General features: G+C 43.7%; 1 protein-coding gene across 1 annotated transcript in view; it reads left to right on the top strand.

The window, feature by feature from the left end:
- SOS1 (SOS Ras/Rac guanine nucleotide exchange factor 1) overlaps positions 1 to 20,340 on the top strand; it is a 125,411-nt gene that overhangs the window by 48,380 nt on the left and 56,691 nt on the right. Inside the window, exons 2-3 of the mRNA XM_056567469.1 lie at positions 2,316 to 2,441; positions 9,878 to 10,009. Of these exons, the coding sequence (XP_056423444.1) occupies positions 2,316 to 2,441; positions 9,878 to 10,009 (258 nt within the window). The remainder of the gene's footprint in view (positions 1 to 2,315; positions 2,442 to 9,877; positions 10,010 to 20,340) is intronic.

Genomic DNA, 20,340 nt, shown 5'->3' with positions numbered 1-20,340 from the left:
ATTAAAAACAGACAATAACGGATGCAAACGGATGTTATCCATTTGGTTCTATTATTGTTCAGAAACAACAAAAAAAATGTTCTTGTTCTGAGCCTGCTCAGAAGTAAAAACAGATCAAAAAACTAATTGAGAAAGAAACGGATGAAATTAAGGGCTCATCCATTTTCCATAACCTTTTTAATGTTAAATGTACTGTATCTGTTTTTTCTTCCGTTTTTCTGACTGGAGAAAAAATACTTCATGCACCGTCTTTTCTCCCGTAAAAGAAAACAAAACAAAAAGACGGAAATGAGCACAGATGGGTGCAAGCGAATGTGAAAGGATTGTAAACAAAATCCCATTGACATCAATGGTATTATTGTACAACAGTTTGTAATCTGTTTACAAGCCGCAACCACGATACCTAAACGGAGAAAAAAAAAACTGGGGCAGACGGCCGTGTGAACGCACCCTGCAGTCTCTTGTTCAGTGGTCACTTCTGGTAACATAGGGACGTGCGGTAAAGATTACTAGAAAAGTGCAAGCTAAAAACCATCGCCCTAACCTAATAGATGCATAACATTCGGGGACTGATATTCTTACACTTCTCCACATTTGAGTCACAGCCGTCAGCAAAACGCAAACCGCTTCTGAAGATAAGACTGTTGTAGTAGAAATCTGCTTTCAATGCATGTTCCTCTTAGCTTACTGGGCAGACCTACGCGAGGGCAAAATAGCATTCCTGGAACTGAGGATGCTCATATGACCTTCTGTACGAAAACTGGTTGTAACCCAAAAACCACAGTCATGTGTGAACGAAGCTTTTAATATATGTTACCTATAGTTCAACAGAAACACCCTGCACGGCTAGATCTGCATTTTCAAACTTATTATTTTTATGCAGTTACTGTAAGGCTATGTTCACATGGGGCAGATTTGTCCCACAGATTCTACATGGAAAGTCTATATCCAACTGCTATAAACTGCAAATAAATAGTTTAAAAGAATAGCATTAAAGGGGTCCTACATCCCTAGACATCTTATCCCCTATCCAAAGGATAGGGGATAAGATATCTGATTGCGGGGGTCCCGCCACTGGGGACCCCAGCAATATAGTATGCAGCACTCACCGGTTACTGCTCTGGAAGCAGTGGAGGGCTGGCTCCCAACCACCAGAACGGAAGTCCGTGACGTCAAGCCCTGTCCCCTCAATGCAAGTCTATGGGAGGGGGCGTGATGGCCGGTGAATCACTTTGTGAGCCAGCCGGTAAGTGCACGCACTTTAGTAAATACTTGTTCCCAACGTAATGGATATAGAAAGAAAGAAATTTATATAAAGCATATGTGTGACTTCCCTTTTTTAATCTCCCTCTTTTATTCAAAATGTAACACGCCTGATATAACAGAGTACTGTATATACTCGAGTATAAGCCGAGTTTTTCATCATGCTTATACTCGAGTGAACTCTCCACCTGTCAATCCCTTCTCAGTGGTCTTCGTCATCATCCAGACCCCCCCTTTAGTTTTCTACTCTCCTCGGTGGGAAGGAAGGGTGAGCTGGTCCGGGCCATCTATGCTGCAGAGACCGTCCGGTTGGGAGGGTTAGTCGTTCCGGGCTGTCCATTTTCACCGGGAGGCCCTTTTCTCCACTCCGGGCCGGCCCCGAACTAGTGACGTTGCCTTGACGATGACGCACAGACGTACCTGCGCATGAACGTCCCTGTGCATCATCGTCAAGGCAACGTCACTAGTCCGGGGCCGGCCCGGAGCGGAGAAGAGGGCATCCCGGTGAAAATGGACAGCCCGGAACGACTAACCCTCCCCACCAGAAGGTCCCTGCAGCATAGATGGCCCGGACCAGCTCACCCTTCCTTCCCTCCGAGAGGAGGTGAGTAGAAAACTAAAGGGGGAGTTGTAGTTTTGCAACATCAGGAGGTCCGCAGGTTGAAGACCACTGAGAAGGGATTGACAGGCGGTGATGATAAAGGGGGGGGGGGGGGGGAGTGATGACAGGGTGATGATGACGGGGGTGAAAATGACAGGATGATGATGATGACGGGGGTGTTAATGACAGGGGGGGATGATGACATGGGGGGGGGATGATGTATTTCCCACCCTAGGCTTATAGTCGAGTCAATAACTTTTCCTGGCTTTTTGGGGTGAAATTAGGGGCCTCTGCTTATATTCGGGTCGGCTTATACTCGAGTATATACGTTATGTAATCTGATGGTTATTCCCGTACCGTATATGAATAGAGTAATACATATGTACACTAAAGTGTTTGTTTGATAAATAGGCCAAAGATAAATGCTGACCTAAAATGTGTCTTTTTGTAGGTTCAAGTGCAAGTCCATCCCAACCTGGCGTCGGCTGAAGATGCGCTCCAGTATGTTGAAGAGTTAATCCTGCAGCTGCTCAGTATGCTTTGCCAAGCGCAGCCCCGCAGTGTTCTGGATGTTGAGGTATTCAGAAATAGTTTATATATTGATCTGCTCATAAACATGCCACTTAAAAGTACTGCATTTTAGTCTTTTTTTTTTTTTTTGCAGCGACTGCGGTGCTCAGCGGCCAAATATCATCTAGGTCCTTGCTTCACTGCAGCAGAAATATTTGGAACTTTACCATTTTTGCTTATACAGCTTTTTTATTTTTTGCACGTTTCTCAATAGCTGTAAACTTGTTGTTCTGTTAAGATCTGCAGGGTGAAGGTGGTCACATTGATTTAAAGGGTTATAAATTACTTCAATTTAAAAATCTTAAGGCCATATTCACAGTAAAATGTGCGGACTGTCCGCCTGGAAAACATGGATGGACATTCTGCACATTTGCACGGTCCGGCGGGCGCTAGGACTGCTCGGAAATCTGCAGGGTTATAGACAGACATGTCTATTCTTTCTGCAGATGCCAGAATCTGGAATTCCACTACAGAAACATATGCTGCGGAAATTCTGCACAGTGCAGCAGAATCCTATTGAATAAAGATAAATGATTTAAATAAAATATAGTTTTATTGAAACGTACATGCAAACGGGCATACATTTAAGAGAGCATAACAATTACATGGAATGCAGTCAGTACTACTGGTAAGAACCGAACAAAAATGGAGGCTTACACTTAGGCTTAAATCTGTGGATAATAATCCCCAATAGATATATGACCATAGCAGCAAGTAAATAGCAAAGTGCAAATAGATGAGCATAAATAAATAGGGGAGAAAGGAAAATAACAGCAATCGTTACCAAGGGGGAGAGAGTAATGTGTGTGGTGCCTAGGGTAGTGGAGGCTCACACATTACTCTCCCTCATGGTAATGATTGCTGTTATGTTCCATTGTCCCTTATTTATTTAACTATTTCTTGTTAGAGGTTGCTGCTCCTCTATTTGCACTTTGCTATTTACGGTACTTGCTGCTATGGTCATATAACTATTGGGGATTATTATCCTCATTTTCTGAGCCTAAAATGTCTCAGATTTAAAGGGGTTCTCCACAATAAGGTGATTTTAGTCTGTACCTGGCAGGCAGTAATGGACATGCTTAGGAAGGATCTGTGCTTGTCTTGGGGCTAAATGGCTATGTCATGAGATTATCATAACACTGTGGCTAGCTTTTTGTGAACTTATATTTCCTCTTTGAGTTTTTCTTTTTTGCATACAAATCCCATAATTCCATTTTCCTCCCTCCCACACATCAGCCACCCCACCCGTTGAAACATAAATGAGTTGCATCCATTCAAAAGACCTGTGGTTTTCAATCAGGGTGCCTACAGCTGTTGCATTAGTTGCAGTTGATCTCTTTCCCACCAAGCGATCCCTCCACCCATTGAAGCAGACAGGCTCCCTGTCATCAGCTGACTAGTGAGTCAGATCTCGGCTGCATTGCACCCTGGGAAAAATCTGAGACAGCAGTCATTTTGTATGCTGTTAAAAATAAATATTGGGGTGAAAATCACAGAAGAATTGTGAGAAAACCGTCACACACAGGTACAGACACTATATTATGAACTACACTAACTTTACAGCCCCTGTAGCATAGTCAAATAAAAAAAAAAAATCCTGGAATACCCCTTTAAGCATAAGTGTAAGCCTCCATTTTTGTTTGGTTCTTACCAGTGGTACTGTCTGCATTCCATGTAATTTTTATGCTCTTTTAAATGTGTCTGTTTGCATACTGTATATATGTTTCAATAAAACTGTATTTTAATAATTGATCTTTATACACCTTGCTTTGTTTTTGTATTAATATTGAAAGGTGTTGATCTACTATGCATGGGAACGTTGTTTGTATTTTTGCTAAGAATCTTATTGAAATCAATGTGACTTGGGGATTCCGATGTGTGAACCCTTAAAGGGGTATTCCAGGAAAAAAACTTTTTTATATATATCAACTGGCTCCAGAAAGTTAAACAGATTTGTAAATTACTTCTATTAAAAAATCTTAATCCTTTCAGTACTTATGAGCTTCTGAAGTTAAGGTTGTTGTTTTCTGTCTAAGTGCTCTCTGATGACACCTGTCTCGGAAAATGCCCAAATTAGAAGAGGTTTGCTATGGGGATTTGCTTCTAAACTGGGCGTTTCCCGAGACAGGTGTCATCAGAGAGGACTTAGACAGAAAAGAACAACCTTAACTTCAGAAGCTCATATGTACTGAAAGGATTAAGATTTTTTAATAGAAGTAATTTACAAATCTGGAGCCAGTTGATATATAAAAAAATTTTTTTCCCTTGATAACCCCTTTAAGCCTTCAGTTACTTATCAGCTGCTGTACACTCCTGAGGAGGTTGTGTAGTTCTTTCCAGTCTAACCACAGTGCTCTCTGCTGACACCTCTGTCCATGTCAGAGACTGTCCAGAGTCAGAGACGTTCACCTGGAGAACACTGTGCTCAGACTGGAGAGAACTACACAACTTCCTCTGGAGCATGCAGCAGCTAATAATTCTGGAAGGCATAATGTTCTGGCACCAGCTGATTTTGAGAATTTGTCCTTTTTTTTTTTTGAGTGTTGTTTTAAGACATAGTTACGGTGGTTGCACTTATTTATTTCATTACTACTGCCTGAATCTAACACTATGAGAGTACATTAAAGTATCACACTGCCAGGCAGCATTGGGTAGTAAGAAACGATAACCTTAACCGACTCTGAATGATCAGGCTCTGTCTGATAATGTACTAAATAATGCCCTGTGATCGCACTGTATGGACCAGCTGGGGATGGAGTCATATATATAAATTTTTTTTTTATTTTTTTTTTTTTTTTTGCCCCACATAGAATTACAATAGCTGCTTCCCAAATTGCAGAAACAATTTGCATTATGTGTCGCAATATACCGTTATGTTTCTGCAAACTTCCACAATTACTAAATAGACAAACCACTATTTCTTGTAAGAGTATTAGAGATGAGCGAACTTACAGTAAATTCGATTTGTCACAAACTTCTCGGCTCGGCAGTTGATGACTTTTCCTGCATAAATTAGTTCAGCTTTCCGGTGCTCCCATGGGCTGGAAAAGGTGGATACAGTCCTAGGAGACTCTTTCCGGAGCATCGGAAAGCTGAACTCATTTATGCAGGAAAAGTTATCAACTGCCGAGCCGAGAAGTTCGTGACGAATCGAATTTACTGTAATTTCGCTCGTCTCTAAAGAGTATTAAGGTAAATTCTTCTTAAATGTATTTACTTATTTTATTCCTAAAAAAAAAATATACCAACAGAACAAAAAGTTCCCTTCCACCGAAGCTGCATAACATATATTTTTGTTTTATAGATTTTACACATTACATTATATCAAGTGCCACATGCTCCATTGTATGAGCCCTATGGGTCCTATACTTTGTGTGAATACAGAAGTGCTGCTCTTATGCTAGTGTATAGGCAATGTAGCCATTGCGTATAGAATCGGAGAGCATGGGGGAAAAAAGGAATAACTCCACTAAAATCTGTTATTGTCCAATTATCTTATGCTTAATAGATACTGTAGTCATCACTGATGTATTCAGCCATTAATGAAGACAAATGGTCAGACCTATTGGTTAAGAAAAAAGCACAATAAATGGCAGCTGAAATTCTAAGACTTTTCTCAATTATGTATCACTAGCAGAGTACACAACGTTGCTCGGTCTTCCTCCCTAAACCTTGTGGGTGGGAGAGGACAAGCAACAACGATTCTCATGTCCTTATATTCCAACCTCACATCCAGCCCTCATATCCCAGTGTTACAGCGAAGCAGGTTTTACTTTCATTTTAGCAGAGAAAAGTTACAACCTGGTGGTTCTTTTCTTTTCTGAGAAGTCTTAAGTATTGGGGGAAGTTGATTTGTTAAGGGTTAATTTGCTAGACTCGGACACAACTGCTTTTAAAGAGTTAATCTGCTAGACTAGCACTGTAGTAGGCAGAGGAATAGCTTGTAGCTTCTGGGCCTCGATGCAAATCTGCAACAGGGGCCCATATTCCAAATGTAATACTGGTCTCTTATGGGGAAGATGTGCATTGGGGCCTTTAGCTACCGGGGTCCTGGTGCGACTGCCATCTCTTTAGCTATACCCTTGGCAGCAGACACCCCACACTGGGAAGACAGACCACACTGAGAGGAGAGTCTACCTCGCTGTGACAGTACTTCTAGCTCTTCCTGCTGCAGCACCACTATACGCAAAACTTCTTATCTTGCATATGATTCAGCATTAAAGGGGTACTCCCATGGAAAACTTTTTTTTTTTTTTTATTAACTGGTGCCAGAAAGTTAAACAGATTTGTAAATCACTTCTATTAAAAAAATCTTAATCCTTCCAGTACTTTTTAGGGGCTGTATACTAAAGAGAAATCCAAAAAAGAAATGCAGTTCCTGTGATGTCCGGACCACAGTGCTCTCTGCTGACCTCTGCTTAAATGGGCACTGTCAGATACAAAAACTTTTCATAGGTTGTAAAGTATGCAAAACCAAAATAGGTTTTGCAATTGCTTTTATTAGAAAATTTTCAGTATTTCATACTGAAAAAGCCAGTCAAACAACTGCCCCCCCTGCCTGCTTGGACACATACTAGTCCTGCTGTGTCCATGCATCATCACCTACGTCATGGACACACTTCCTTGATTGACAGCTGTGAGCGCAGGGCTCACAGCTGGAGGAAAAACCCTCCCACTGTCAGCTTGTGTCGCGCTACTCTGTGAGGACAAGCTGGGAGTTGTAGTTTTGCTAATGCTAGGGGAGATGTGAGCAGACAGCATACTGAGGGAGGGGGCGGAGACCTGTACAGCGAGGCCACGCCCCCTCCCTTGGAGAGGAATTCAGACTAGTGAGCTAAATTTAAAAGTGTAATAAAGGAATAAATAAAGGTGCTAGACACATAAAAATTTACTTTGAATTAAGTTAAATTTTTTATTGTGCTTTCTGTATCCATTCCTCATGTACTGTACTTACTGTAGCACTTTAGTAAGTTTTATTTTATCTCTAGGAAGATATTAACTTTTGTGGATACACATTGACTCTATTGCTGTTGCTACTATTTACATTATCCATTGGTGGGTGTATGTCTTATTTTGGTGCTTTTATGATACGGTATAGCATTGTCCTGTGATTTTGATGGGTTTAGACTTGTAAGGGGGGGCTGTTATTAAAGGGGTAGTCCAGTGGTGAAAAACGTATCCCCTATTCTAAGGATAGGGGATAAGTTTGAGATCGCGGGGGGTCCGACCGCTTGGGCCCCCTGCGATCTCTCTGTACGGGGGCCAAGCTCTCCGGCCAGATAGCAGGTGTTTACCCCCGCACGAAGCGGCGGCCGACACGCCCCCTCAATACATCTCTATGGCAGAGCCGGAGATTGCTGAAGGCAGCGCTTCGGTTCTGCCATAGAGTTGTATTGGGGGGGGCGTGTCGGCCGCCGCTTCGTGCGGAGGTCGACACGCCCCCTTCCCGCGGGCTGTCGGGACTCCGTACAGGAGATCGCAGGGGGCCCCAGCGGTCGGACCCCCCACGATCTCAAACTTATCCCCTATCCTTAGGATAGGGGATAAGTTGGTTGTTCACCACTGGGTTCACCACTGGACTACTCCTTTAAGGAGTGCATCCCAGGAGAGTGATAGTTTCATGTTTTTTTTTAATGTTTTAATAAACTTTTGATATCTTTTTGGTATCTGGTTTTTGAAGCCTGAGTGCACAGTTACAGTATTTGGTGTGTCTTAAAGTACTGGTTCTTATTTGGCGATCAGTATTTGTAGCACTGTATGCCTTATGTATTTAGCATTGCCTACCATGTGTTTTATTGTCATCCAATAGGGGCTTTCATTGTTTACTTCCAGTGGGTACATGCCTGTCCTGGTCATGTCATGGACATACTGGTGCATATCTTGGTAGATTTACAGTAACGTTATTAGAACTGGGACTTGGCTGAGCTGAGGACCTCAATATATTTTACACAAATGTTTTATATTTCTCCTTTAAATAGTGCAATGCTGCCATCTTTTGGTTGGCACAAATGTTTCAATTATCAAGCAGATTTTCCAGAATAGCATTTGTTGGCTATAACTTCCTGAAATAAAAATGCAGTTTTTGGAGGACCTGTAGATCACATAGCATCAACCTAATGGTCTAACCTTAGTGTTAAGTCAAAAATGTAGCCTAACCCTACCTATCTGGCCTTTACAGCATACTCTAAGCTATTGTTTCCCAACCAGGATGCCTCCAGCTGATGCAAAACTACAACTCCCAGCATGCCCGGACAGCCTTCGGCTGTCCGGGCATGCTGGGAGTTGTAGTTTTGCAACAGCTGAAGGCACCCTGGTTGGGAAACACTGCTCTGTGCCGTCGGTTGCCCATACTCCATGCTGTCGGAGTTGTATTATTGCAACATCTGGAGGTCTACAGTTTTGAGACCACTACCCCTATGTAATTCCTTTACTTTGTTTTACACCTGTTCATGCGATCTACGAATAGCGTAAATTCTGCTGTGATTTCCCTACTTGAAAGATGACTCCAGTGTGACATAAGAGCGGCTCAATAACGTAATATATCTTACATTTTGATCTTTCTGGGCATGTGGCTAGTAGTTATTATTGGCTTAGGAGACTGTGCTGGCATACTGCAACTCTGTATCACCATACCTATCTTTACACTGTTGGCAAACGGTACCGAAAAATACTGCTAAAGATGAGCGAAGTTACAGTGATTCGATTCGTCACGAACTTCTCGGCTCGGCAGTTGATTGCTTTTCCTGCATAAATTAGTTCAGCTTTCAGGTGCTCCGGTGGGCTGGAAAAGGTGGATACAGTCCTAGGGGGAGAGTCTACAGTCCACCGGAGCACCTGAAAGCTGAACTCATTTATGCAGGCTAAAGTCAGCAACTGCCGAGCCGAGAAGTTTGTGATGAATTGAATCGCTGTAACTTCGCTCATCTCTTATAACTGCACTATTTTTCAGAGTTTTTCCCTAGAGATGAGCGAACTTACAGTAAATTCGATTCGTCACGAACTTCTCGGCTCGGCAGTTGATGGCTTTTCCTGCATAAATTAGTTCAGCTTTCTGGTGCTCCCGTGGGCTGGAAAAGGTGGATACAGTCCTAGGAAAGAGTCTCCTAGGACTGTATCCACCTTTTCCAGCCCACGGGAGCACCTGAAAGCTGAACTAATTTATGCAGGAAAAGTCATCAACTGCCGAGCCGAGAAGTTCGTGACGAATCGAATTTACTGTAAGTTCGCTCATCTCTATTTTTCCCAATGCACATTTATAGATTTACACACGGTCAACAACTGAAGTTTATCTTCTAGTGTAAGCATGTGCTTCTTCCTAACATCTGTGTTAATCCTGTCTTTTTTAGTTTCATTTATGTCCAGGCATGTGCAAAAAGAGTAGAAATATGTATAAAAATGTAAAACATGAAAATATAAAAATTTTCTAAATTTTTTTTCTTCCAGGAGCGTGTACAAAAAAGCTTTCCTCACCCCATAGATAAGTGGGCAATTGCTGATGCTCAGTCTGCGATTGAAAAGAAAAAACGGCGGAATCCACTCTCTCTCCCTGTAGATAAAATCCATCCTTTGTTAAAGGTAATGTAGAAGCAGGTTACAGGTGGATTTCAAGATAATACTTCTTAAAGTGTACCTGTTATTTCCAAAAACTTTTTATATAATGGAGATTATAACATTATATGTATATTTGTGACATGCATTTTTTTTTTTTTTTTTGGGGGGGGGAGGGGGCTGAAAAAAATCCTGGCTTATTGGCTGCAGCTATTGCCTATGTGTCCCTGTGCTGAGACAAAATACAGGAAGTATGGGCGGGACAAGCAGGGCTCTGTGCAGGCTCCTGGCTTGTCAATTAGCCTGCTGTGTGAGCCGGTGGCTTGTCATAGAGCCCTTTAGTCCACAGAGCCCTGCTTGTCACCTTTTTATATCCTTGTTTACATTTTTTTTTATATGCTGATTCTGTTAAAATGACGGGACTAGTGAAAAAGGAAATCTGCCTCGTCAGATTTCCTTCTATTCTAATTTCTTGCAGAATAAAAAATTAAAAAAAATGTCTAATGGAACCTAACAGACACCATTCAAAGTGAATGGGACCTGTCAACATCCGTTTATGCCAGTTGTGACACCCTACGTCCCAGGCCTGTTATTGCCGCCTCTAACAGAGCTGAACAGAGCTCTGTGACGCTAATGTTATTTTATAGTCCTTCTACCACTGTATTGTAGTTAGTTCATATAGACTCATTGGGGGAGTTTTATTAAAACCTGTCCAGAGGAAAAGTAGGTCGCTTCTTTCATTTTTCAGAGGCCTTTAAAAAAGGAAAGAAGCAATCTGTGGTTGCTATGGGCAGCTCAGCAACTTTTCCTCTGGACAAGTTTTGATTAGGGATGTCCCGATACCATTTTTATAAGACAGAGTACGGGTACAGATGCTAATTACCGATACTTTTTTGTCATGTCGTGTGACAGGGTTTTTTTTTTAATGGGGGAAAAAAGGGGTATTTTTTTCTATTAGCTTCTTATATAAAAAAAAAAAAAACGATTTTATCTGATTTAAAAGGTATGCATACACTGATCAATGATATGCCATAGCATAGCATTGATCAGTGTTATCGGCGCTCCATTACTACTGCCTGCCATGGCTAGCAGCAGTAAAGGAGCGACGATAGTACAGCACGGAGCACGGTAAGGGACCTCCAGACATCCTCACAGCTGACTGGGACACCGCAGAGATCCCGATCAGCATCCTTGACCTAAACAGCAGTTGACTTCGGACTTTTAGACGCTGCGATCAACTTTGATCACGGCGTCTGAAAGGTTGAAAGTTAATCGGTGATGTACGGCATTAGCCACAGGTCCCGGCTATGACATGCTCAGCAGCTGGGCGCGCTGCATAGTTCAGCACCTCGGGGTCCCGCCGACGACTATCTGACTAGGTATTGGGGACATTTGCACAAGTATTCGTGCAAAAGTCCTGTATTGCTCCCGATACCAATATCAGTACCTCCCTAGTTTTGATAAATCTTCCCCATTGCCCCCAATTTTTCACAAATCTACACCAGTCCAGACTTAGCTCACAAAATTAGCTGTGGAGAGCATAAAAAATAAAAATAAAAAAAAATAAAAAAGGAATAAAAATAAAAAGTTGGATATTTTTTTGCTCAACACGGTAAAAAGTCAGAGGAGGAATCCTACAAAATGGTGTTCTAGAGTGATTTATTGTTTTTGGATTATGTGCTCCAAAATTATTGACCCTTCCCTGCTATATTATGATAAAATGTTGCACGCAGGTAAAACCAAAGCAAAAATAAATGACTTCAAACTTATTATAAGTAAATTAGAATTTTAAATTCAATGCTTTACTTATCTTGTTCACCTTGTCACAATCTGAACCTAAAGGATATTTACACCTGTACGGCCATTTTTTCCAATTGTCAAATAGTATCTAAAGTGAAGCAACTTTACAAAGAAACCTATTTTATATCTACAGCTCCTATGCTGACCTATGTGTCTCTCCATGGTAACAGACAACACATGTACTGATCCTGCAGGCATACAATCTCTGACCTGTGTCTCCATGGTAACAGACAACACATGTACTGATCCTGCAGGCATACAATCTCTGACCTGTGTCTCCATGGTAACAGACAACACATGTACTGATCCTGCAGGCATACAATCTCTGACCTGTGTCTCCATGGTAACAGACAACACATGTACTGATCCTGCAGGCATACAATCTCTGACCTGTGTCTCCATGGTAACAGACAACACATGTACTGATCCTGCAGGCATACAATCTCTGACCTGTGTCTCCATGGTAACAGACAACACATGTACTGATCCTGCAGGCATACAATCTCTGACCTGTGTCTCCATGGTAACAGACAACACATGTACTGATCCTGCAGGCATACAATCTCTGACCTGTGTCTCCATGGTAACAGACAACACATGTACTGATCCTGCAGGCATACAATCTCTGACCTGTGTCTCCATGGTAACAGACAACACATGTACTGATCCTGCAGGCATACAATCTCTGACCTGTGTCTCCATGGTAACAGACAACACATGTACTGATCCTGCAGGCATACAATCTCTGACCTGTGTCTCTCCATGGTAACAGACAACACATGTACTGATCCTGCAGGCATACAATCTCTGACCTGTGTCTCTCCATGGTAACAGACAACACATGTACTGATCCTGCAGGCATACAATCTCCGATCTGTGTCTCTCCATGGTAACAGACAACACATGTACTGATCCTGCAGGCATACAATCTCTGACCTGTGTCTCCATGGTAACAGACAACACATGTACTGATCCTGCAGGCATACAATCTCTGACCTGTGTCTCTCCATGGTAACAGACAACACATGTACTGATCCTGCAGGCATACAATCTCTGACCTGTGTCTCCATGGTAACAGACAACACATGTACTGATCCTGCAGGCATACAATCTCTGACCTGTGTCTCCATGGTAACAGACAACACATGTACTGATCCTGCAGGCATACAATCTCTGACCTGTGTCTCCATGGTAACAGACAACACATGTACTGATCCTGCAGGCATACAATCTCTGACCTGTGTCTCCATGGTAACAGACAACACATGTACTGATCCTGCAGGCATACAATCTCTGACCTGTGTCTCCATGGTAACAGACAACACATGTACTGATCCTGCAGGCATACAATCTCTGACCTGTGTCTCCATGGTAACAGACAACACATGTACTGATCCTGCAGGCATACAATCTCTGACCTGTGTCTCCATGGTAACAGACAACACATGTACTGATCCTGCAGGCATACAATCTCTGACCTGTGTCTCCATGGTAACAGACAACACATGTACTGATCCTGCAGGCATACAATCTCTGACCTGTGTCTCCATGGTAACAGACAACACATGTACTGATCCTGCAGGCATACAATCTCTGACCTGTGTCTCTCCATGGTAACAGACAACACATGTACTGATCCTGCAGGCATACAATCTCTGACCTGTGTCTCTCCATGGTAACAGACAACACATGTACTGATCCTGCAGGCATACAATCTCCGATCTGTGTCTCTCCATGGTAACAGACAACACATGTACTGATCCTGCAGGCATACAATCTCTGACCTGTGTCTCCATGGTAACAGACAACACATGTACTGATCCTGCAGGCATACAATCTCTGACCTGTGTCTCTCCATGGTAACAGACAACACATGTACTGATCCTGCAGGCATACAATCTCTGACCTGTGTCTCTCCATGGTAACAGACAACACATGTACTGATCCTGCAGGCATACAATCTCTGACCTGTGTCTCTCCATGGTAACAGACAACACATGTACTGATCCTGCAGGCATACAATCTCTGACCTGTGTCTCCATGGTAACAGACAACACATGTACTGATCCTGCAGGCATACAATCTCTGACCTGTGTCTCCATGGTAACAGACAACACATGTACTGATCCTGCAGGCATACAATCTCTGACCTGTGTCTCCATGGTAACAGACAACACATGTACTGATCCTGCAGGCATACAATCTCCGATCTGTGTCTCTCCATGGTAACAGACAACACATGTACTGATCCTGCAGGCATACAATCTCCGATCTGTGTCTCTCCATGGTAACAGACAACACATGTACTGATCCTGCAGGCATACAATCTCTGATCTGTGTCTCTCCATGGTAACAGACAACACATGTACTGATCCTGCAGGCATACAATCTCTGACCTGTGTCTCTCCATGGTAACAGACAACACATGTACTGATCCTGCAGGCATACAATCTCTGACCTGTGTCTCTCCATGGTAACAGACAACACATGTACTGATCCTGCAGGCATACAATCTCTGACCTGTGTCTCCATGGTAACAGACAACACATGTACAGATCCTGCAGGCATACAATCTCTGACCTGTGTCTCTCCATGGTAACAGACAACACATGTACTGATCCTGCAGGCATACAATCTCTGACCTGTGTCTCTCCATGGTAACAGACAACACATGTACTGATCCTGCAGGCATACAATCTCTGACCTGTGTCTCTCCATGGTAACAGACAACACATGTACTGATCCTGCAGGCATACAATCTCCGATCTGTGTCTCTCCATGGTAACAGACAACACATGTACTGATCCTGCAGGCATACAATCTCTGATCTGTGTCTCCATGGTAACAGACAACACATGTTCTGATCCTGCAGGCATACAATCTCTGACCTGTGTCTCTCCATGGTAACAGACAACACATGTACTGATCCTGCAGGCATACAATCTCCGATCTGTGTCTCTCCATGGTAACAGACAACACATGTACTGATCCTGCAGGCATACAATCTCTGACCTGTGTCTCTCCATGGTAACAGACAACACATGTACTGATCCTGCAGGCATACAATCTCCGATCTGTGTCTCTCCATGGTAACAGACAACACATGTACTGATCCTGCAGGCATACAATCTCCGATCTGTGTCTCTCCATGGTAACAGACAACACATGTACTGATCCTGCAGGCATACAATCTCTGACCTGTGTCTCTCCATGGTAACAGACAACACATGTACTGATCCTGCAGGCATACAATCTCTGACCTGTGTCTCCATGGTAACAGACAACACATGTACTGATCCTGCAGGCATACAATCTCTGACCTGTGTCTCTCCATGGTAACAGACAACACATGTACTGATCCTGCAGGCATACAATCTCTGACCTGTGTCTCTCCATGGTAACAGACAACACATGTACTGATCCTGCAGGCATACAATCTCTGACCTGTGTCTCCATGGTAACAGACAACACATGTACTGATCCTGCAGGCATACAATCTCTGAACTGTGTCTCCATGGTAACAGACAACACATGTACTGATCCTGCAGGCATACAATCTCTGACCTGTGTCTCCATGGTAACAGACAACACATGTACTGATCCTGCAGGCATACAATCTCTGACCTGTGTCTCCATGGTAACAGACAACACATGTACTGATCCTGCAGGCATACAATCTCTGACCTGTGTCTCTCCATGGTAACAGACAACACATGTACTGATCCTGCAGGCATACAATCTCTGACCTGTGTCTCCATGGTAACAGACAACACATGTACTGATCCTGCAGGCATACAATCTCTGAACTGTGTCTCCATGGTAACAGACAACACATGTACTGATCCTGCAGGCATACAATCTCCGATCTGTGTCTCTCCATGGTAACAGACAACACATGTACTGATCCTGCAGGCATACAATCTCTGACCTGTGTCTCTCCATGGTAACAGACAACACATGTACTGATCCTGCAGGCATACAATCTCCGATCTGTGTCTCTCCATGGTAACAGACAACACATGTACTGATCCTGCAGGCATACAATCTCTGACCTGTGTCTCTCCATGGTAACAGACAACACATGTACTGATCCTGCAGGCATACAATCTCTGACCTGTGTCTCCATGGTAACAGACAACACATGTACTGATCCTGCAGGCATACAATCTCTGAACTGTGTCTCCATGGTAACAGACAACACATGTACTGATCCTGCAGGCATACAATCTCTGATCTGTGTCTCCATGGTAACAGACAACACATGTACTGATCCTGCAGGCATACAATCTCTGATCTGTGTCTCTCCATGGTAACAGACAACACATGTACTGATCCTGCAGGCATACAATCTCTGACCTGTGTCTCTCCATGGTAACAGACAACCCATGTACTGATCCTGCAGGTATACAATCTCTGACCTGTGTCTCTCCATGGTAACAGACAACACATGTACTGATCCTGCAGGCATACAATCTCTGACCTGTGTCTCTCCATGGTAACAGACAACCCATGTACTGATCCTGCAGGTATACAATCTCTGACCTGTGTCTCTCCATGGTAACAGACAACACATGTACTGATCCTGCAGGCATACAATCTCTGACCTGTGTCTCTCCATGGTAACAGACAACACATGTACTGATCCTGCAGGCATACAGTCTCTGATCTGTGTCTCTCCATGGTAACAGACAACACATGTACTGATCCTGCAGGCATACAATCTCTGATCTGTGTCTCTCCATGGTAACAGACAACACATGTACTGATCCTGCAGGCATACAATCTCTGATCTGTGTCTCTCCATGGTAACAGACAACACATGTACTGATCCTGCAGGCATACAATCTCTGATCTGTGTCTCTCCATGGTAACAGACAACACATGTACTGATCCTGCAGGCATACAATCTCTGATCTGTGTCTCTCCATGGTAACAGACAACACATGTACTGATCCTGCAGGCATACAATCTCTGATCTGTGTCTCTCCATGGTAACAGACAACACATGTACTGATCCTGCAGGCATACAATCTCTGATCTGTGTCTCTCCATGGTAACAGACAACACATGTACTGATCCTGCAGGCATACAATCTCTGATCTGTGTCTCTCCATGGTAACAGACAACACATGTACTGATCCTGCAGGCATACAATCTCTGACCTGTGTCTCTCCATGGTAACAGACAACACATGTACTGATCCTGCAGGCATACAATCTCCGATCTGTGTCTCTCCATGGTAACAGACAACACATGTACTGATCCTGCAGGCATACAGTCTCTGATCTGTGTCTCTCCATGGTAACAGACAACACATGTACTGATCCTGCAGGCATACAATCTCTGATCTGTGTCTCTCCATGGTAACAGACAACACATGTACTGATCCTGCAGGCATACAATCTCTGATCTGTGTCTCTCCATGGTAACAGACAACACATGTACTGATCCTGCAGGCATACAATCTCTGACCTGTGTCTCTCCATGGTAACAGACAACACATGTACTGATCCTGCAGGCATACAATCTCCGATCTGTGTCTCTCCATGGTAACAGACAACACATGTACTGATCCTGCAGGCATACAGTCTCTGATCTGTGTCTCTCCATGGTAACAGACAACACATGTACTGATCCTGCAGGCATACAATCTCTGATCTGTGTCTCTCCATGGTAACAGACAACACATGTACTGATCCTGCAGGCATACAATCTCTGATCTGTGTCTCTCCATGGTAACAGACAACACATGTACTGATCCTGCAGGCATACAATCTCTGATCTGTGTCTCTCCATGGTAACAGACAACACATGTACTGATCCTGCAGGCATACAATCTCTGATCTGTGTCTCTCCATGGTAACAGACAACACATGTACTGATCCTGCAGGCATACAATCTCTGACCTGTGTCTCTCCATGGTAACAGACAACACATGTACTGATCCTGCAGGCATACAATCTCTGACCTGTGTCTCTCCATGGTAACAGACAACACATGTACTGATCCTGCAGGCATACAATCTCTGATCTGTGTCTCTCCATGGTAACAGACAACACATGTACTGATCCTGCAGGCATACAATCTCCGATCTGTGTCTCTCCATGGTAACAGACAACACATGTACTGATCCTGCAGGCATACAGTCTCTGATCTGTGTCTCTCCATGGTAACAGACAACACATGTACTGATCCTGCAGGCATACAATCTCTGATCTGTGTCTCTCCATGGTAACAGACAACACATGTACTGATCCTGCAGGCATACAATCTCTGATCTGTGTCTCTCCATGGTAACAGACAACACATGTACTGATCCTGCAGGCATACAATCTCTGATCTGTGTCTCTCCATGGTAACAGACAACACATGTACTGATCCTGCAGGCATACAATCTCTGATCTGTGTCTCTCCATGGTAACAGACAACACATGTACTGATCCTGCAGGCATACAATCTCTGACCTGTGTCTCTCCATGGTAACAGACAACACATGTACTGATCCTGCAGGCATACAATCTCTGACCTGTGTCTCTCCATGGTAACAGACAACACATGTACTGATCCTGCAGGCATACAATCTCTGACCTGTGTCTCTCCATGGTAACAGACAACACATGTACTGATCCTGCAGGCATACAATCTCTGACCTGTGTCTCTCCATGGTAACAGACAACACATGTACTGATCCTGCAGGCATACAATCTCTGACCTGTGTCTCTCCATGGTAACAGACAACACATGTACTGATCCTGCAGGCATACAATCTCTGACCTGTGTCTCTCCATGGTAACAGACAACACATGTACTGATCCTGCAGGCATACAATCTCTGATCTGTGTCTCTCCATGGTAACAGACAACACATGTACTGATCCTGCAGGCATACAATCTCTGACCTGTGTCTCTCCATGGTAACAGACAACACATGTACTGATCCTGCAGGCATACAATCTCTGACCTGTGTCTCCATGGTAACAGACAACACATGTACTGATCCTGCAGGCATACAATCTCTGACCTGTGTCTCCATGGTAACAGACAACACATGTACTGATCCTGCAGGCATACAATCTCTGACCTGTGTCTCTCCATGGTAACAGACAACATATGTACTGATCCTGCAGGCATACAATCTCTGACCTGTGTCTCTCCATGGTAACAGACAACACATGTACTGATCCTGCAGGCATACAATCTCTGATCTGTGTCTCTCCATGGTAACAGACAACACATGTACTGATCCTGCAGGCATACAATCTCTGACCTGTGTCTCTCCATGGTAACAGACAACACATGTACTGATCCTGCAGGCATACAATCTCCGATCTGTGTCTCTCCATGGTAACAGACAACACATGTACTGATCCTGCAGGCATACAATCTCTGACCTGTGTCTCTCCATGGTAACAGACAACACATGTACTGATCCTGCAGGCATACAATCTCTGACCTGTGTCTCCATGGTAACAGACAACACATGTACTGATCCTGCAGGCATACAATCTCTGAACTGTGTCTCCATGGTAACAGACAACACATGTACTGATCCTGCAGGCATACAATCTCTGATCTGTGTCTCCATGGTAACAGACAACACATGTACTGATCCTGCAGGCATACAATCTCTGATCTGTGTCTCTCCATGGTAACAGACAACACATGTACTGATCCTGCAGGCATACAATCTCTGACCTGTGTCTCTCCATGGTAACAGACAACCCATGTACTGATCCTGCAGGTATACAATCTCTGACCTGTGTCTCTCCATGGTAACAGACAACACATGTACTGATCCTGCAGGCATACAATCTCTGACCTGTGTCTCTCCATGGTAACAGACAACCCATGTACTGATCCTGCAGGTATACAATCTCTGACCTGTGTCTCTCCATGGTAACAGACAACACATGTACTGATCCTGCAGGCATACAATCTCTGACCTGTGTCTCTCCATGGTAACAGACAACACATGTACTGATCCTGCAGGCATACAATCTCTGACCTGTGTCTCTCCATGGTAACAGACAACCCATGTACTGATCCTGCAGGTATACAATCTCTGACCTGTGTCTCTCCATGGTAACAGACAACACATGTACTGATCCTGCAGGCATACAATCTCTGATCTGTGTCTCTCCATGGTAACAGACAACACATGTACTGATCCTGCAGGCATACAATCTCTGATCTGTGTCTCTCCATGGTAACAGACAACACATGTACTGATCCTGCAGGCATACAATCTCTGATCTGTGTCTCTCCATGGTAACAGACAACACATGTACTGATCCTGCAGGCATACAATCTCTGACCTGTGTCTCTCCATGGTAACAGACAACACATGTACTGATCCTGCAGGCATACAATCTCTGACCTGTGTCTCTCCATGGTAACAGACAACACATGTACTGATCCTGCAGGCATACAATCTCTGACCTGTGTCTCTCCATGGTAACAGACAACACATGTACTGATCCTGCAGGCATACAATCTCTGACCTGTGTCTCTCCATGGTAACAGACAACACATGTACTGATCCTGCAGGCATACAATCTC

The sequence above is a fragment of the Hyla sarda genome, chromosome 3 (assembly GCF_029499605.1).
Source record: "Hyla sarda isolate aHylSar1 chromosome 3, aHylSar1.hap1, whole genome shotgun sequence".
Taxonomy (NCBI): domain Eukaryota; kingdom Metazoa; phylum Chordata; class Amphibia; order Anura; family Hylidae; genus Hyla; species Hyla sarda.
This window is presented reverse-complemented; position numbering and strand designations above follow the sequence as displayed.